This window comes from Acanthochromis polyacanthus, chromosome 20 (assembly GCF_021347895.1).
Source record: "Acanthochromis polyacanthus isolate Apoly-LR-REF ecotype Palm Island chromosome 20, KAUST_Apoly_ChrSc, whole genome shotgun sequence".
Lineage (NCBI taxonomy): Eukaryota > Metazoa > Chordata > Actinopteri > Pomacentridae > Acanthochromis > Acanthochromis polyacanthus.
Window position 1 is genome coordinate 10,400,883 of NC_067132.1, and position 20,878 is coordinate 10,421,760.

Here is a 20,878-nt window from a genome sequence, read left to right on the forward strand (position 1 = left end):
ATGTCTTCTTCCCCTTCTCTTCATTTTGGAGTCATTTTGCATCTCTTTATCAGTTTGTTTCTCTTCTTGGTTTATATTACATATTTTTTATAGTTTGTTACCTTTGTGGTTACTTTGCTTCTCTGTAACCGTTTCCTGTATCTTTGAAGTTATTTTGAATCTCTGCAACTGGTTTCTGTCTTTGCAGTTATTTTGCATCTCTTTGTAGCCTGATTCTGTTTCTGAAGATGTTTTGCATCTCATCGGAGCCGCTTTCTGTATCTTTGTGGTTCCTTTGTGGTTCACTTTTATATCTTTGTCATGATTAGATTAGATTAGCCTTTGTACTAAGAAATTTAAAGGAAAAAAGCTCTGGCCCAGCAACTTCTGAGACTTTGAATCACTGGTTTGTGCCTGATCGGTGTCTTCACTAATCCTAAATCTGTCTGTTTACCTGCTGGTGGGTCAGTCACTGCAAACATGTATTTTTAATTTGGTAAAGATTCAGCTGTACAGCCGCTGAATTTTGGGGAAAAGGAAATCATTTGAAGAAGACATCTAGATAACTTCCACTGATGGAGCCTTAGATTTGGGTTTGAATGTTTGAGTTAGGATAAACACTACATAGCTTCAATAAAGAGCTAGAAAAACACAACAAAGAATATACATCATATGATACTGTCAGAGTGGAAAGAGAATGTAAAGAATTCTAAACATGGAAATAATCCAGGGACAATAATGGACAGCGTACACTTCTCAAGTCTGATTTTATTCTGTGGGAAACATTAGTCTCTTACACATCTAACTCGTAGGTGCAACATGACAGACAGCTACTCGGTACAGCAGTGCCTACAGTTAATAATATATCCATGATTACGAGCAAAATAAACAATGTCAAAAAGATAAATATTAATTTTCAGTGCAAAGCACAGCACGCAGCTCTCTTGACTAGCAGCAGCAGAACTGAACTGAATCAGTCTCACATAAATATGCTGAACTTCACACTCATTCTAGGCAGAAACACGCTGGTTTTTACTTCAGAGACAGTGTCTATTCTGTCCTCGTGCTGCTCTGGAATCAGAGCCTGTCTAAGCGACTGGAGACAGAGAAAGTGCATTTTAAAAACGGTGACACTAAACATCCAGGGCGACAAGGACACACAGATGCATGGCAGGACAGCCGTGTGTGTGTGTGCGTGTATGTGTGTGCAAAAGCATGTGTGCGTTTGATAGTCGGAGTACGGCAGAGGCTAGGTTACAGTTCTTAAGTCGTGATGTCAAGACAAAACAAAGGAGCAACACTGAAGGGAATGACAGAGGCAGGAGATGAACACAGCATGTTGTTACTGGGGCTCTTTTACAACACACGGAGCGACACCTCACACACTTTCAGTCCTACACACAGACTGGGCTTTGCAGGCCACCGTACAGCGCGGTCCTTCACATGGCTACCGAAGCGTCCGACTCTTTGGGCCGGTTGCGTACGACGTGCTCCAGCTGCCCGGAGTCAGAGACGTCGTAGCTCGTCTTGTACTTGGCCAAGATCTTCATCAGAGGACGCAGCTTCAACCACCACTGCTCCTTGGGGATCCTGTGGCTGCAGACACATAAAGAAACCTCAGCAGTGTGGTTGTGAGTTTTTGTTCACATAAAATACGCAGGAATCTTTCTATTCTGGTGTTCTCCCTTTCACGTAACACCAATGTAGTATTTTCAAATGACTCAAAACTGACAAGATCATCATGAATGCTCAAACTGACATGACTGAAGGCAGCAACTTCTTGTTTTCTTCATCAGTTTTCTAACTATTTTCTTAATAAATTCACTGTTTGATCTATAAAATGTAAAAACTAAAAAATGCCTCTACACTTTGTGACTCCTGCCAGTAGGTCTTGGTGTGTTTAAGGAGGAGTTACATTAATGTAGAGCTACATAAAGCAAAGAGACAGATTAGACGTGGTTCAAAGGTCAAGCTTCAAAACTGATGGGACCTACATTTCCCATAATTCAGCTCCACGGTGTGGGTCACCGTGTCTGTCTGTGCTCCAGGCTTTCTCAAACTTTGGGTCTCAGCCAACATTATACAACAGTTTTCAAGGCTCCGTTGTCCTCCCTGTGATTCCTGTGTAACCTAATCTCTGTAATTGTGTTTGCATGCCCAGTTGTGAGGCTCATTCCAGTTTTGATCAGTGAGAGTTTGACGTTTACACGAACACAAACTAATCTTGTTCTTCAAATCTCCGTATACGTGATAAATACGACTATCCCTGTTACTCCGGCTGTTTTTGCAGGTGCTTGTGATCTTTATAACACGAACTGACAATTTAATCTGACATTCCTGTGACTGTCGGCATTAAATTAATCTGACTGGCTGCTGAAAATGAGGGTAGTTGGTGCTGTCGCCTCGCAGGTAGAAGGTTCCTTCAACAGTCCAAAGACATAAAGTTAGGTTGTTTGATGATTCTAAATTGGCTGTAAGAGAAAGTTTGAGGGTGCTTGGCTGTTTGTGTCGACCCTGTGAAGGACTGGCAATCTGTCTGAGGCCACTTTGGTTTATAAAGGACATTAAATGCCAACATTGCATTGGAGATTTGCCTTATTTACCTTATTGAGACCCTCAGTGAATACTAGACATGTCCTGCACATTGACCAGGACAAAGGGGGGATGAGGGCACCAAAATGGAGTTCTGTGACTCTGGGCGTAAAGAAAATTTCTATCCATGTGTGACACAGATGAAGCCCTGGCTCTGATACCAAAGAAAGTGGGCACACAGGGCAGTTATGGGAAATATTTCTTGGTTTATAAGCAGTTTGGGGTTGATTCACAGAAACAGAAAAGCCTCGACTGTGTCAGAAAACTAGAACTGAACGTGTACACGCGGCGATATCCCGTTTTTTTTTAGCGTACACCAGGTAGAATATTCAGGCTTAAATTGTATTTGCTATCACAGATTTTTTGCTAAATCACCGGATTTATATAGGTATTCTTATATATTTATTGCTTTAATTATTTTTGTGGTAAAATAAGCAATTTCTAGCCTAAAAATTTTAAATAATAGAAATAAGTGAAAAAATAATCAATAAACATATCAAAAGAATATAAAATCGAAATAAACTGCGTAGCATACAGCGGTGGGAGGTGATTGGTTCAGTGACCGTAGCATCAGTCTCCTCCGTCTCCCGTGTAAAGCAGCGTTCAGCATCTCACCTTGTCCATTCTCACTCTGATACAATCATCATCTTCATCCTTTATGTTGTAGTACATTCACTGGTGATATCCATATAGAATCATATGTGTTGTTAAAATTACGTAGGTTTAAGAGTGTAGAAAGTGTTTAAGAGCACAGGAAGTGTTTAAGAACGTGAGGAGGGTTTAAGAAGCCTTAAAATATATACAAATAATAAAATAAATATGGTCGCTACTTCGTGGATTTCCAACAAGGGACCACTGTACTCATCCATCACCCATGTCAACACAGTCTGTGTGTTGCTTTCAGTTCAACAGTGTGATACGTACACAAAGTCGGTCTCCCCCTTGAGCTGCACAACAGGCTGAAAGACCAGAGCCCTGCGGCGCATCCCCAGCAGGCAGCAGGAGTCCTCAGTGTTAGCAAACACTCGGCCTGCACAGAAACGTCACAGCATTCAGAGTTGGAAACACAACAAGTTACTTTTGCTTGCAAACACACACGAGCCCAGAATGAACACATTGCAGTGTGTGTGAGGGGTGGTGCAGGGTGATGATGGCTCTTTTTACTAGCTAGTGGCTATTTTAAAGACAGTATGGAATAGCTACAGGAATACTACAGAGAACCTAAACACAAGGAGGGGATGATACAGAAACTGTCACTAATAAAAGCAACAACATAAAGCGATACAGATGCACAAGAAAGTGTGGGGCAAAGCGGGAAAAAGAAACATGTACTACATGAATTAATACATCCCATGTTTGTGCATTTCCAGATAATTGATTTGAGATGAACTGGAAATAGCCTGACATGGGGGCTGCTGATAAAGCTGTAAAGCTCAGGCATCACAGCTGTAGCCCACATACACACGTGGACAAAATTGTTGGTACCCCTCAGTTAAAGAAGGAAAAACCCACAATTCTCACTGAAATCACTTGAAACTCACAAAAGTAACAATAAATAAAAATTTATTGAAAATTAAATAATCAAAAACAGCCATTACTTTTGAATTGTTGATTAACATAATTATTTAAAAAAACAAACTAATGAAACAGGCCTGGACAAAAATGATGGTACCTCTATAAAAGATTGAAAACTATTTGACCAGAGTGACATGATTAACTCAGGTGTGTCATTTAATTGACATCACAGGTGTTTCCAAACTCATAATCAGTCAGTCTGCCTATTTAAAGGGAGACAAGTAGTCACCCTGCTGTTTGGTGAAAAGGTGTGTACCACACTGAACATGGACAACAGAAAGCGAAGGAGAGAATTGTCCCAGGACATCCGAAAAAAAATTATAGACAAACATCTTAAAGGTAAAGGCTATAAGACCATCTCTAAACAGCTTGAAGTTCCTGTGACAACAGTGGCTCATATTATTCAGAAGTTCAAGACCCACGGGACAGTAGCCAACCTCCCTGGACGTGGCCGCAAGAGGAAAATTGATGACAAATTGAAGAGACGGATCATTGGAATTGTATCCAAAGAGCCCAGAGCAACCTCCAAAGAAATTAAAGGTGAACTCCAAGGCCAAGGTACATCAGTGTCAGATCGCACCATTCGTCGTTGTTTGAGCCAAAGTGGACTTCATGGGAGACGACCAAGGAGGACACCACTGCTGAAAAAAACTCATAAAAAAGCCAGACTGGAATTTGCAAAAATGCATGTTGACAAGCCACAAAGCTTCTGGGAGAATGTCCTTTGGACAGATGAGACCAAACTGGAGCTTTTTGGTAAGGCACATCAACTCTATGTTCATAGACTCAAAAACCAAGCATACGAAGAAAAGAACACTGTCCCTACGGTGAAACATGGAGGAGGCTCAGTAATGTTTTGGGGCTGCTTTGCTGCATCTGGCACAGGGTGTCTTGAAAGTGTGCAAGGTACGATGAAATCTGAAGACTATCAAGGCATTCTGGAGAGAAATGTGCTGCCTAGTGTCAGAAAGCTTGGTCTCAGTCGCAGGTCATGGGTCTTCCAACAGGACAACCATCCAAAACACACAGCCAAAAACACCCAAGAATGGCTGAGAGAAAAGCGTTGGACTATTCTAAAGTGGCCTTCGATGAGCCCAGATCTGAATCCCATTGAACATTTGTGGAAGGAGCTGAAACATGCCATTTGGAGAAGACACCCATCAAACCTGAGACAACTGGAGCTGTTTGCTCATGAGGAGTGGGCCAAAATACCTGTTGACAGCTGCAGAACGCTCATTGACAAATACAGAAATCGTTTAATTGCAGTGATTGCCTCAAAAGGTTGTGCAACAAAATATTAAGTTATGGGTACCATCATTTTTGTCCAGCCCTATTTCATTAGTTTGTTTTTTTAAATAATTATGTTAATCAACAATTCAAAAGTGATGGCTGATTTTGATTATTTAATTTTCAATAAATTTTTATTTATTGTTACTTTTGTGAGTTTCAAGTGATTTCAGTGAGAATTGTGGGTTTTTCCTTCTTTAATTGAGGGGTACCAACAATTTTGTCCACGTGTGTATACTTGGGCAGACTGTGTGCCTTTTATCAAATACAGCACAAAGTGGACATGACACACAGGGGCATGGAGCTAAATAAAAAGATGTAGATGGTCATGGAGCCAGCATGAAAAATAAAGATTTACCTTCATCTTTTGTCATCCATGTGTAAGAGAAATAGACATAGAACAAACAAAGAGGAGTTTTTACTTTAATTTTAGTCATGCAGTTTGGTTTTAAGGCAGGATATTTGATCATATATCATTCACAGTTGCTATTTGTCAAATGAAAATATATAGTCAGGGGAATTTCTCATTAAACTGTTACATTGATGGGTGTAAATGATCAATAATTAATTTCCTTTGAGAAGACAAAATACATCAAAATGCCAGACACAGTGACTCCATGACAGATCTGCTTCACAACGGCCACGCTTCTGTAGGGAAGGAGGATCCACTAGCACAGGTCAGCTCGCTAACAACACCAGACATGAACCTCACCTTGTCTGAACGTCTCCGTCAGCTTTTTGGTAATCCACTGCATCGCCTTGGCTGAGATCTTGGTCCCAAAGTTACGATCAAATGGAGACGGTGCTCCTCCCTTTCAAAGGAACAAACAGGTTTCATTTGCTCACTGAATCCCCTTTTTATTTTTGTAGCCTGTTGTGCTATCTTTAAAACTTCTCTATATCCCCAAATTCTTTTTCGTTCTTTTCTGAATCCCATTATTTGATACACAAACCAATTTATCCTCAGAGACCACTCAAATTTAGTTTGTTCCAGTTTTATCTGCACTAATCTCAAGATACATACAAAACAAAATACAACAAAGACCACGTAAACTGGTGAAATGCATATTCATGATACAAATAGGGAACAGTTTGTTAAATCTCCCTTAGTCTGTAGAAGATGCTACCACTGATGATTTCTAAAACAAAAAAACAACCTGCTGCATGTGTCCCAGCACATTCTTCCTGGAGTCAAACACTCCTCTGCCCTCTTCAGAGTACAGCTGGTAGATGAAGTCTGTTGTGTAGTTGTCATTGCAGTTCTCATTCCTACACACACACACGGGGAAACTAAATGTCACCAGAGGCACATTTTCAGCATTTCTTCGGATTTAGGGTTTTGTTCTACTGACATCAGGAATGAGAGCAGCACTGCAAAATGTCAGCTGTTAAACTGTTGACATCACCACAAGATCTGTTTACCATACAAGCAGCTTAGAGCCAAATTCTGAGGCCTGGAAATACTAAATCCAACAGCAGACTGACCTTTACCTTATTTTGGCACATTTTCCCGAAGGAACGTGGCCTTGAAACGCACTGTCATTTTCTTACCTGAGGACCAGTCCTCTTTGAATGCTGGTCTTCATTTTCTCTGTCAGATGTTCAACATTGGCCTGTGGAAACAAGCAGTACATGCTGTAAGTAATAAACACCAGTAGGTGGCTGTGTGACAGCTGCATCAGAAGAAAGACTGAATGCCCTCTGGTGGAGGAAACAGAAAAAATGGCCTGATAGGAAATGAGCCTGAAATGTTAGCCCCTTGTCACTCTATGAAAGCAAATCTCTGTTCCTAAAATGCATTTTGAGGAGAGAGGAGACTTGCTGAAGAAGCAACGATTGAGGCTGGAATATACAAACAATGTCAGCAGCAGGACTGACAGTTCCACTATTTCATTTAGCAGATGTTTTTATTCAAATCGGAGAGCAGACCCAACACAAGCAAGGATCTAGTCAGGAAAAAAAACTGGGATAAGAGCCATAAAACAAGTTCAAGAGTGACAGCTGAGTGTATATAACATCCATCACTAAATTCTAATTCGCTTATTATTTGTATAAACACTCTTTTGTGTGTCAGACTAAATTTGAGCCTACATTTGTGAAATTTCATCAAAATTCCGTTATTCTTGAGTATGGAAACAAATTAAAGATGTAAACAGTAAAATAAAAACAAAGGTTTGGGGTCACCCAGACAATTCCATGTTTTCCATGAGAACTCACACTTTTATCCATGTTCTAACAAAACTGCACAAGGGTTTCTAATCATCAGTGAGCCTTTCAACAGCATTAGCTAACACAATGTAGCATTAGAACACAGGAGTGATGGTTGCTGGAAATGTTCCTCTGTACCCCTATGGAGATATTCCATTAAAAATCAGCCAGAATAATCATTTACCACATTAACTATGTCTACACTGTATTTCTGATTGATAGTGTCTACAGATACGGACCCGTACCCGTAGCCCACGGCACTTTCCATTTGCCAGACAGATACGGACCCGTACGCGAGTCTCGCGAGTCAAGAAGCTGCTAACCACTGCAAACTGTTGAAAGGTAAGCAAAGGTTAAGGTTAGGGTTAGTGTTAGGGTCAGGTTTAGGGTCCGTACCTGTAGTACCGATGCTACGGGTCCGTACCACCAGCGTCCACCAGGAGTCAGGTGACTAGATCTCGCGTATCTGATTGGCAAATGGAAAGTACGGGTCCGTACCTCTAGCAACTACCTTTCTGATTAATTTAATGTTATCTTCGTTGAAAAAAACTCATTTTCTTTCAAAAATTAAGACATTTCTAAGTGACCCCAAACTTCTCAATAGTAATGTATGTACAATGCATCCATTTTTGCCCCAGTCATGGCAACACCTGTGGGCATTTTTTAAAATGTTGTACATATTTATTCTAGCATAATATGCAATTAAAGAAATGTAATACATGCTTTATGGCATTGTAACTGTGATAAAATTAGGTCAGTAGAGTAACTACAGTTTATTTGTCTGGCATCTTTCACAGCAGTAACTAACAAAATGCTTATAAAATAAAATCAACGTAAGATTTATACAGTAAGAAAGACATTTTTGAGTTTTCTCTACTTGTAGCTAAGGTTGTTCTGTTTCCATAGAGGTTCCAGACTTTCTATTGCAGTAAAAAATGAAGTGAGTAAAAATGTGATAGAAGCAGAACACTCAAACTGCTTGGTTCAGAGGGTTAACACTGCTTTAAAAAAAAAAAAGTCTAACTTTGTGAAATGTCTGTAACTGACTCCTCTCTTCCTTGCGTCTACTTACATCTATGTGGAAAGAGACTAAGACACAATGAGAGGAAGTGAGGAAAGGAACTGAAAGTGTACAAAGTGAGAAAAGAGAAGAGGAAATCGAGTTTCTACAGCTTTAGTACAGACTGGTATGTGTGTGGTAGTGTGTTACCTGCAAGTCTCTGATGTCGAATGGCTCCTCAAAGATGTAGGCAGCATCGGCTCCAGCAGCCAGACCTCCTACACTGGCCAGGTAGCCACAGTAGCCTCCCATCGTCTCAATGATGAACACGCGTCTCTTGGTCCCGCTGGCCGACTGCTTGATGCGGTCGCAAGTCTGACACATGCACATGAGCTCACCAAGTCAGTACACGTTCACCAATTAACACAAATTTAAATGGTTAAACTTTTCATATGTTTAGAAATCAAACCAGCAAGACTGCACATGTGATGATTAGAGGTCAAATGCTATTAGACATTCCACAGAGAAAAACAACAGCACAACAGCATGCTTATTGAGTAAAACGTTCATTTAAAGGCTTCACAAATTCGGGCTAAACGCTGTTTTCACTTGACACACTGGAGTCCTGCGAAGGATGAGAGAGCACATCGCACGGGAAAATGTATTCATAATTCAAATGTAAATGTACAATTATTCTTGGAGATCTTTTCTACTTGAGCTGGAGGTGAAATCTTACTTTGATGGCCCAATGCTAACCATCAGTTAAATATCAGGCGACTCTGAGATCAGTAAAATATGAAAGATACTGAAGGTTACTTTTAGAATTCCAGTCAGGGTTAAGTTGACAGAGCTCTAGAAAATACTCCTGCAATGCTTCTGTAACCTGATAGTTTTTAAGTATTAGCACTGGGCCATTCCCTCCGCTCATATATTTTACATCATGTGTCACTTTCATCCTCTCTGCACAAGCATCTTGAACAAAGCACTCAAAGCTGTGCCGGCGGCGGTTCGACTGCCTTACCTCCACAATGGCATTGAGGGCCGTGTCTGCCCCGATACTTAGATCTGTGCCCGGTACATTGTTACTTATGGTTGCAGGCAGCATACACATCGGGATGCAAAACTCTTCATAGGTAGCACGAGCCTCATACAGCTGCAGCAGACTCTCAAACGCCTGAAGCGGCAGTATATGAAAAAGGCATTAGAGCCAGCTCAGAGGGCCGAGCCGCTGAGAGAGAGGTGAATCTCTCTCAGTTTGCGAGAGCGTGTCCTGCCATTCCGGCTCTTTCCGTGTGATAGCGGCTTCCCTTTGGCAGAAAGGATGGGAGGACAGGAGTGTGAAGAGAGTGGTGGAAAAGAAAGTGAAGAGGGGAAAGTGAGGAGAATTGACAAAAGTGGCAGAGCAGAGGTGAGAAAATAAGGGGAACACATCGTAGAAGGAAGGTACGAGGATAACAGAGGGGAGAATGACAGACAGGGAGAGATGGAGGAACAGAGAGGTAGAGATGGGACAGAGATCTGTGTGTTTGCTAGCCTCAGCAGCTCAATGCAGTCACACTGCAGGCAGGACAAGCTGCACTGATCAGATCAACATACACAGGAGAGGGAAATGAAGAAGACGATGGCCAAGCTAAGATCAGGCTCTGAGATGTTAGTCTTTGTATTGATGTTGTTTCTTTGTTGTTATATGGGGTTTATGTTCATTTAAGTTACAAAGATGCTTTATAGAAAACAGGATGGGCACGGATTCTGTGTTGAATTAGAAAAGTGGTTCCCAACCTATTTGGCTTGGAGCCCCCCTATACGCTGCACCCCAGACTATAAGAAGTGTATAAGAAGGAAGTTATTGAATATTTATGTCTCTCTTCGCTGTTGTGGCGGTTTTGCAGACAGTCCCTGTTCACTCGTCACACAGCCGGCTGCACATAGACACAGCTCAAAAGACAGCTACTTTTGATTAAACTGGACTTGTAGCACATTGTCTAACTTACAACCATTTGAAAGAGGAATCGTTTATGTTTTGACAACATATATTTAATGAGTTATTGATGCTGGAAGTCCAAATCTGTGCATATCTTTCCACCTATACCAGACTGTGTTTTGTTTCCTGATGTCGCCGTAATTTGCTTGGCTTCATGCTGTCATTTGCATTTCACCACAAAATAACACATTCGGGTCGAATTCTGCCTTGTCCTTCAAACAAAACCAAATCTGAGGTAACTCTCGAGCTACAGCCGGAGTTTTTTTTTTTTTAGGTACTAATGAATCTTCAGCAGTCTTGCGTTTTTCAGACATCGTTTCTGTCAGTAATTTTCTAACTGCACACAAAGACAATAAATCGGGATGAGCTAGTGAGTCAACCTGAAGAAAGCGTGGACAGAAGCTGAGAGGTCAAGGAGGTGTGGTCATCAAAGCAGCAAAGGAATTTTGAGGAAAGAACAAATAAATGTTTTTTAAAAATGTCGTATGGGTAGACTTGTGACTTGTTACTCTGATTTTACCCAGAATGTAAAAATCTAATGTTTATAACCTCACAGCCTCAGAGCAGACAAGGTTTTGCGCCTTTCTCTGATCTCTGGCGTGGACGCCTGGTTGGGAACCAATGGTTTAAAATATGATCTTGGCAAAAACAATTGTCGAGATGATACAAACAGTGCGTGTCAGTTTGTGCTCTGTAGATGTGCACTATGTGTGAATTACATCGACAACATCAAAACCTGCATGCTGTTAACCACTCATCTTGATGTAAAATAGGTGGGAGGACACAAATACAAAGACACAGAAGGGCAGGCAGAGCAAACATGGCGGTCACGACGCTTGTGCACCTCACAGCATGCCTCCATGTTGTCACTCACTTACTTACCTGAAGGGAAGGGAGGGACGCTACACTGCAACTTGCATTTACCTTTACCAGTCATGTCTCACAGTACAGATGTGAGTTTGTAATGTTGTTAGAGAAGCTTTATGCCAGATGTGGCTGACAGATGCCATTGTAATAAGATGATTTTTTTCCCTAATAATCCCTGATAAAAATGCAGCGACTGGTAAAAAGGACTGAGTGAGCGATTTCTCCCCTCTTGAAATATAACTGGCTGGTGTTTTATGTCAGCAGGTTTGGTGTTTGTCAGCTGGAGTGTTTGTGTCTGTGTGTTGCTGAGATAATCTATTCCTGTCGCCAGGCCCCATCACTTACAGTAGTGATGGCGTTCAGAGCCGTGTCAGCGCCAATGCTGAGGTCTGAGCCCGGCACATTGTTGGAGACAGTGGCTGGGACCATGACCATGGGCACACAGAACTCGTCATATTTCCCGCGAGCCGTTAACAATTCCAGCAGTGACAGGAAGGCCTGCAGGGCAGAGCCAAGGGCTTTAGTGTCTGCGAGGGGTTTGGCAGGTTGGTTTGGTGGAGAGGTGCTACTTGCCACAAGGAAGGGAAAGACATAAGTGGAGGGTGCCAAGGGGAGGAGCCAGGTCTATCACAACGGGCAGCAGCGAAACAGACAGGAACCACTCCACATACACCCTCAAAATCATACACATACAATACATAGACAAGAAAACTCATTTACTTGCATACATCACAGGAAATTAAAGCTGGTGAGCGGCTAACTGGGAGTGCGTGAAATGGCTGGAGAAAAGCAGGTGGTCTCTGTTTCCAATTCAATTAAATGGTGTTAGTTCACTTTTGAGTTACATAATTAACTTTAAAGGATTCAGCATTTCTCTAAAAACTTAAAGTTAAGGGACTGGAAATCAGCAGGCTACCAATTTTACATTGCAGTTAATCTTGTCACAGGCAGAGCAATGATTCAAGCATGGTTATGTACATGACTACACATGGGGCCATATGGTGATGTGCTGATATAAAAAGGGATAAGAATGATGGATAAGATCAACATCACACTGCTTACTGCAATATATATATATACAAGTTACAATGAGTAATGTTCCAACAGATACTCTGTCTTTTTAAATTCTATGACCAATAACAATGCTGCTATGGACGCTAATATTCATCAGCTTATGAGCTTAGCTTAAATGAAAGATGGGAAGTAATTAGTAATAGCGTCATTAATAAAACAGTATCTAATAAATTAATAGAGACAAATAGTTTGAAACATACCTCAAATCCACCGATAACCAGCAGTGCATTTATATTGTGCATTCGCATCTGCTCAGCAATTTTATCAATGTGCTTTGCAGGAAGCGTTCTGAAGAAAAGAGAAATATTATTTCAACATAAGTACAAATTCATTTAGATATTTAAGCACATAGATATGAATGTTCCTTAAAAAGCAGCTTTCAGGTACATTTTTTCGCAACCTTTATATTTAATATTTCTTTTAAATGATGGTTTTAAAAAGCTAATGAATGATTGTCTGTGTCTGATGTCTAAAGAAACATAAAGGCAGAATTTCAGATGAAAAAGTCGGCCTTTGAAACAGCTCTTAAAATCTTTTTTTTTAATCATGTTACATAAAGGAGTCATCTCTTCCTCAGTAGGAGTGAGTATGAGTGGCTGGGACTGAGAAGGTGGTCTTTTTTGATAATTTATTTGCATTTCACAGATTTCCATCTTGTTGAAATATTGTGACTGGGCATGCAGCATAAACTCCGACCTGTCAGGACAATGATTTAACACTGTCCAGCAGTTGTCTGTGGCACTCCTTTATGACAGGAGCATTATGTTCCTGGAGATACGATGGAGTTCTATGCAATTACATGAGAAGGATAACTGATTTGTTGTTTTCAGTACACACAATCCATTTAGTTCTGATTTAGCTTGGTGTCAGCAGGACCAACTTTCACACCTGAAATGCTAACTGTGCTGTTAATCTTCTTTAAAGTTTGCAGATTTCTATATTACCCAGCCCTCTCCTTCCTCTCTCTCCCTCATGTGGCACCATAAAAGATAGTGTTGGCCTGTGTTTCAGAAAGCGATACACGACTACTTCCAACTGATCTTTGAGCATTAGATTCCTAAATGTCAAGGATCAATATTCCTTCAAGTATTTAACGGCTAACACTACTTGTGTTACATCCTGATATGTGATTGCACACTTTACAGTACCAAGACGTAACACAGTGTTAGCTCATGTTATTAAACAGCCTCTGACCTGCTCTCCACTGGCTCTCATCACAGCATGAATGAACTTCTCACGGATGGCTGTTATTTTTTATAACTCTCATCTGTTTCGGGTCTCTGTGACACTCAGCACGCTCATAAATACAAGCTGCCTTTCCTGCATGTATGAATGTATATTCTTAATGTCCTCAGTGTCAAAACTATCATTGTAATCCACATCTGTTGTTGCTAAACTGGCTCAGTTTCTCTCCATCTTGTGATGTCATGGCTCAGCTGTGTTTTTGAGGCATAGAATTCTGGTACAAAAATATTCTGTAATCATTGTCCGTATGGACATATTTTTTCCAAAATACATGCTTCATTTTCCTACACATTTATTCACTGGAATCATCAACCTACAAGCTGCTCTTTAAAGCTGAAAGCTATTTATCTAGAACGTCTGCAGTAGTTCTGCTATAGCGCTTCTGTAGTCTCCAACACTCAAAGTCATAACTTCATCAGTTATCATGACAATAAACTTTATGGACTTTGGTTTTAATGTTTAACAGCTGTTCGTCCTTCAGGCCTTTACCTTTTGGTTCCCAGTAGAGAACCACCCTGTCCTGTCCATCCTCCAACATCCGCCCATTTAATCTCCTTAATCTGTAAGGAACAGCAACACATGCATTCTTTGATGTCTTACTCAGACGGTTTTAAATACGACAGAAAAATGACAGGACAATCAACATTTCTGTTTGCCATAACAGGTATTCTCATCCAAATGTATAAACCCTACATCTAAAACTGTTTGTATATTGTTGGTCCATTTAAAATGCACTCTCTAAACCTTGTGTGTTAGCTTCAGTTGTCTGTTTTCTGACACATCCTTCTGGGGTCTCAGTGCAGGGATTGTGAAGAGCAGAGTTAATTTGCTGGAAAGACTCTTTTATATAGTGGAATAACTGCTCCAGTGGAAACACAGAGAGGTGTGTAGCAGAGAGTCCCCGAGCACTGAATTATAGAAACCCATTACTCCCCGTGGTTTAATCTTCTTAGGGTCAGTTGGCACAATTGGATTTCAGCTGGCCAGAACTCACACAGGATGTTTAACTAACCAGTGACGTTGGAGACGTTTTGATGAAGATAAATGCTCGGTTTGTGCGTTAAGTGCTGTTCTTGGAATGAGCCAGCTGTCGAGAGGTGACTTAAGGTTTTTCCGTGGGAGGAGGAGAGGAGAGGATAGAGGAGATGAGTGTGAAACCAGTTCTACCAGTTATGGTTAAAAGAAACAGCCCAGTCTCAGATTACAGTCGAGTACAGGTTTCCATATAAAGCTCAGACAGGCACCGTCTGCTTTCACCTTGCTTTCAAAACTCCCGATACTTTCAGATTAGGGTGAGAATTATTCCAAGGTGTTACAGTCTGGCTCAGTCCATTTGTGAACACATCTCTGCCCTCTATTGGATTAGTGTGGTGCTGCATCAGCTTTATCTGAGCAGGGAAGGGAAGGAAGAGTCAGTGTGAGAAATTGGTTTACATTAATCTGGAGAGATTATCCCCGGGGCTTCCCTGAATACGCTTCAGTCAGGGTGCTAACAGTGATTGTGCACTACCAGACTCTCATCAGGCTAAGCCAATTCTCTCTGCATTATTGATGAAAAAATGTAATATGAGCATTATTAAACTGTTAGGGTAAATTATGAACAAATGAAAATATCAACATGAAATCTCTTCTATTTGACGACTCCTCTGGCAGAGTCTAATGATTCACAGCAGCAGTATACCAGTGTTATACAAACTCACCTGTCCTTTGTAGAATCCCTCAAACCCATCGCTGACCGCAAACATCTTGTGCCCTTCAGAGATGCCCACCCTGACGGCCGAACGGACGGCAGCATTCATGCCTGCTGCAGGGGCTCCAACATTCAATACAGCCACATTGAAGTTGCTCTGAGGGCACAAAACACACAGCAACAGGTTACATATGCATCACAGGCAAGTCTAGCATTAAATGTGACAGTGTAATCATTGTAAATGCAGCTTAACTAATCCTACAATATAACAGACTGTGTGTTGGAGGACAGCTGATTACACTCCACAGAGGGAATCAATAAATGCTTTCTGGTGCGCTCTCAGCTACATGCTGGGCCTACAGTGGTCATTATCACAGATACAGGGGGAGCCAAACCCTGAGGCGAGCTCCACAGCATGGAGTCTGCCGTGCTGCCTGTACACTTCACTGATCTTCAGTCAGAGCTGTCTCCTCTGGAGCCGCAGCAGCAGCTCCTGCCAGGGTTGAACAAGTCATCCCTCTGCAGGGGAGCCAGGTCTCATCTGATGTCACTACTCAGCCGACCAACACTGAGTCACCTGGACCCCATATGAAGCCTGCACTGGCTACAATTACAGGCTTCACAGCAAATGAGGGAAACACAGGAAGCAGGGAAAACAATTCACTGCTGTTTTTAATAATGAACAACAGGAAACGATCACACGAGTGATGAATGCCAACACAACTAGCGTGCTGGAATGCACCTGTGTACAGAGAAATACCCACATGAGAGTTTGGCCAAACCACATATTTACAGAAAATCTTTGCTCACTAAGTGAGCTTTGTTTTGCCATTTGCCAAGGATATTCCTGAAAATAGCAGCAGCACTATGCATCACGACGGCACTAGCTGAGTCACTACTTGTAGGCAGAGCCTCAGGAGAGTGTAATAAAAAATTAAAGTGTAACTTCAGCAACAGCCTAAGTCCACCCACTGCACTAATCTGAATAGTGTTAAAAAGCATGCAACCACGATGGTCCCAAGTCATATCGAGTCCCCCCTGTTTGCTTCTGTTTTCTATGCTCACTTATACTCCACTTTAATTCAACCAAACTCACATAAAGCTTGTCTCCTGTACATACGTATCCTTTCAAACAATGGAGCAGGTATGAAACAGCGACTGAGAGACTACACATTAACCAGCAGTCATTTTAGCGATTTCCCAGTTGCGGCTCTGCACCATAAAAATCCTGCTATTTTAACTGCATGCATCTAAGTTAAATGATAATTCAGCTATATTTAGATGTAAAAATCACTGAGAGGGAAAGTTTGAAGCTATCTCTGATTGGGCCTTAAAATTTCTTTTTATATGAATTTAAACACATAGAAAAGTCCCATACGTCTAATTCTATGTCAGTATAAGGTTTAATTTTAAAACAGCAGATGGCATGTTGAGCCATTTTTAACTCATGACATGCTGACCTCAATATTAACACCACCACTGATGATGAGCTGCATCACAGTCCAGCTATATTCTTTAGTTTACTGATCATTTACACACTGAAGCTGCGTAGCGGGTTGTGTAAGCTGATTTAACTCTCAAGGTTCAACCTGCTCTCCAGGCAGGCTGTGCAGGGATCAGCCACCATACATGTGAAAAGAACAACTCCTTGTTTGGGTGCGTTCAAAGTGAGCAAACAAAGCTGCCAACACTGTCACTGTCAATGAAAGGACTTACAGTTGGCAGTTCAGTTTCTGGTTTCCGATGAGCCAACAGTTTGTATGTCTTCAGGTTGTTTTCAAAGCTCCTGCAATAAAACCAAGGATAATTAGTCCACCTGTTTGAATAATTGTGTAGTGCATGTTCAGCATTGAGGCATAGTAGAAAATACAAGACTGGGATCAAAACCAAGACATGAGTTTAAAAATGATCTAGATGATATAGATGGTTTCCCACTTTGATCTTCATGTTGATTATTGAGGAGTGGAGTTCTAACATAGCATAGTGATGCACTTTCCAGACTACACCTGTCTACAGGAAGCAACATCAAACTGATTTCCCAGCCTTGATCTTCAGGGAAGTGATGACTTTGTTACATCAGATTGGTCTGTCAGTCATACCTGCCCCGAAGCTTCACAGCCTCCTCAAACCGTTTCTGGTCCATGGCCTTCTGAACTTCCTGAGTCTGTGGAAAACAGTAGAGTGATTTACTGTCTGAATTCACTATTCATAAACTGTACATACGGGAAATGCAAAGCTGTGCAAGTTACATCAGTTATCATTAAGTATTTGCGTACAAAAACTTTGCCATCTTTGAAGTGTCTGTTATTGATGTAACAATGAAGGATTAGCTGCCTTTGAGTGTAGAGAGAAAGAACAATGCAAGAGTAAACATGTCATCATCTGTTCTAAGACAAAAAAAGACTAACATGTAACCTTGCTTTGACCTGTAACAGAACTACATGTGTTCAAACTGTTAGAAAACAGAAGCAAGACCTTCCTTTGAGTTCTGTTAAAATCCACACATGACTGGCGAGTACAACCACAAAGCAGCTTTGTGTGTTTCTATGGAGATGGGTTCTCTTACATCATCATACTGGGAGCCATCGCCAATGCTGCCAAATGCTTCAGATAATCATTAACCAGACAAAAAATACAACTCTCTTGCGACCATTAGTGCCACTCCAAATCCAATCGGCTGTGCTTTTTGACATCATTATGTCAGCTCCTAATCCCCACTGACTCTGCGTCTGTCTCTCTGTCTCGTCTGCTTCGATACTTTTGTAAATATGTGCATGAGTGTGAATGTGTGGTTGTCTTGGACTGTTTCCAGCACAGTGCAGCACCTACCATCTGTACACACTCCATCAGAGGCAGGCGCACCGATTGGTTCCCATACAGAGAGACCACACAGGCCGGAGTGTTGGCGGTGGTCTCCAGAAGAGCCAGAACAGCCTCCACACCCATACGACTGGCCTGCACACACACACACACACACACACACACAGAGTAAACTGCATCATTATCACTTTGTTTAACCTGCACGCTTATGTTTTCTTTACCGACATAGAGTTCTTCAATTTTTTTTTTGTTTCACTTTGAATCTGAAAGTAGGGATTTTTTTATTTAATCCATTTTTTCTCTTCTTCAGCGTTTAGTTGGTTTGTGCTGAGCATGAAGGGATGTGTGGTTCCTCGTCTGTGATGCAGTCCTTCACATGCTGAGCCACAAATCTGTTAATGTGCTTAACCTAAAACCTCAGGCCATTTCTACACACACGGGACTAAACAGCAAACGTTCTGTGTAGCTGCACTGGCAACAAATGCATCTGTGGAAGCTTCAATGTGTGAACATTTATAGATGGAACTTTACAAGAATGCCACACTTAATGGAAGGTCAAGCATGCAAAGTGTAGGCAAATAAGGAAAGGGAAATGTTATTGCAACTTGTGATAATTTTTTCACTTTGATCATATAAAATGCCAACAAAGCGGAAACTGTCCAATAACCCCCAAACCTGCTGGTGGGTTTGAAACACGTTATTTATTAAAAATATATCACAAATTTCATCATTCATCAGAGTCAGAAACTTTGAAAATAGAAATAATTGTCTAATTTGAAATCACGTTACCAAATGTAATGTTAAAATGGGGATATTTAATCTAAATATATTTATTCTATTCTATCTCATTTGGAATTTGCACCACATACAAATTCTGTGTTCCTTCCGACAACCACTGAATCAGCCTTCGACCAACTATCATGTGACAAAAATTCTGGGATTTTTTTTGGCTGAATTGAACTGTGTTTACACAGAGCATACAGGAGACAAGTTTGGAAACAAGGTTAAAAATTACACAGAAAAATATCTATAGTATGTAAAACCTCTATTCCTAACAGTTTGAAAAATAATCAAAGACACTCAAGGTTTGTTTTTTCCTTTTTATGATCTATAACACTTTAACTTTGTTATATTGCTCAAAACACATTTTTTAGTTCTCTGTACTTGTAGTCATGGCTGTGATGCTTCTATTGAGGTGCAGGACTTCATACCGCAGTGAAAAATTATCTCACAGTAAGTAAAAATATGACAGGAGCAAGAAGCACCTTGGGGTTTATAAGGTTAATGTAGGCCACAGTGATCTATTCTGATAGAATATGACACAGAAAAGCATATATTCTTGATATTTCAGATGCTGGAACCAGCAAATGTTCCGTGTCATGAAAACAGTGGACTCACTGATCAAAGTGTTGCACTCACCAAGATGCGGTCAAAGGCAGACGGGGTCCCTCCTCTCTGCACATGCCCCAGGATTGTTACTCGCGTGTCGAAACCCAAGCATTTAACAACAAGCTGGAAGGATAAAATACACAGGATTTAGCAGTTATTGTCACATCATGTTGAAATTTCTACTGTAAACGTAATATGAGAGGGTACTAATCCATCTAATGCACATTGGTAATGGCTAAAATTATGTAAAATGATGTTTACTGCAAAATAACTACATTGTGCAATAATTGTATTTGAAAAATTCCCACATAAATGAACAGGCACATCCCACACCGGAACACAAACACAATATAAAAGCTGAAGAGAAGGGGAAACAGCAAAGCACAAGCAAGCCATTCTAATTTTCCAGTCATGTTAGCAGGGAGCTCTTAGCTCACACAGGATCCCAGGCAAGAAATTAAACAGAAGTACTAAGCTACAGGGCAGGAAAATAAAATAAAATGCTTTACAAATAAAAAAAAAAAAACTGTTAGTCATGACATACTGGGATAATCCCTCTGAGCAAATTTACAGTGCAAGTGTCAAAACATGTCTAAAAAACAATGTGTGCAGCAGTTACAAGTCAATGACATTTGATTTGGCAAACGTCTGGGTGTGAGGTTTAGTGAGGAGGTCTTACAGCAGTGGTAGTACAGTATCGTGAAAGCTGTCTTACCAAACTAGAGTGTGCCTGACAGAGCATTCCAGAAACACAGCAACAGAGTCAAAGCCACACCAGGGCAGCAGTACAGTAGTAGAGGTCATACAGGAGGGAGTCGAAACCTTGTTGCACTTTGACACAAAGCTCTGTACTTACATTCTTAATATAGTCAGTGGTAATCGGTTTGTTGCTACGATCAATCGCCCCTTCGGCTACAATTATGATATTCAGCCTTTTCATCCCTGCTCGGTTCTACAAGGAGGGCGTGGTGGAGAAACAACATGACAGAAAAATTGAGACCGTGGCTGTGACTTGGGCTTTCAGAGGCATGGGGCCCGACGATGAAGACAGCCTGGAAGCCGAGGACAGATTCTGTGACAGCAAAAGCCTACAGCTTGTGTTGGCACTTTGTAATTATGGGTATCCTGCCTTTGTTTTTGGTTGTCAACACACCATAATAAAAAGATCAGC

General features: G+C 41.1%; 1 protein-coding gene across 6 annotated transcripts in view; it reads right to left on the reverse strand.

Moving 5' to 3' along the window:
* Positions 1–729: 729 nt before the first annotated feature.
* LOC110948707 (ATP-dependent 6-phosphofructokinase, platelet type-like) overlaps positions 730–20,878 on the reverse strand; it is a 28,914-nt gene continuing 8,765 nt past the window's right edge. Inside the window, exons 8-23 of one of the 6 annotated variants that reach the window (XM_051940313.1) lie at positions 20,564–20,659; positions 19,738–19,830; positions 18,328–18,453; positions 17,598–17,662; positions 17,215–17,284; positions 15,509–15,655; positions 14,298–14,368; positions 12,764–12,851; positions 11,835–11,987; positions 9,663–9,815; positions 8,852–9,016; positions 6,985–7,046; positions 6,591–6,702; positions 5,792–6,245; positions 3,496–3,601; positions 730–1,575 (exon numbers count right to left, since the gene is read on the reverse strand). In XM_051940313.1, coding sequence (XP_051796273.1) covers positions 6,120–6,245; positions 6,591–6,702; positions 6,985–7,046; positions 8,852–9,016; positions 9,663–9,815; positions 11,835–11,987; positions 12,764–12,851; positions 14,298–14,368; positions 15,509–15,655; positions 17,215–17,284; positions 17,598–17,662; positions 18,328–18,453; positions 19,738–19,830; positions 20,564–20,659 — 1,527 coding nt within the window. In that variant the 3' untranslated portion in view covers positions 730–1,575; positions 3,496–3,601; positions 5,792–6,119. The remainder of the gene's footprint in view (positions 1,576–3,495; positions 3,602–5,791; positions 6,246–6,590; positions 6,703–6,984; positions 7,047–8,851; positions 9,017–9,662; positions 9,816–11,834; positions 11,988–12,763; positions 12,852–14,297; positions 14,369–15,508; positions 15,656–17,214; positions 17,285–17,597; positions 17,663–18,327; positions 18,454–19,737; positions 19,831–20,563; positions 20,660–20,878) is intronic. The other 5 variants (XM_051940318.1, XM_051940317.1, XM_051940314.1 and 2 more) reach the window with 5 other exon arrangements.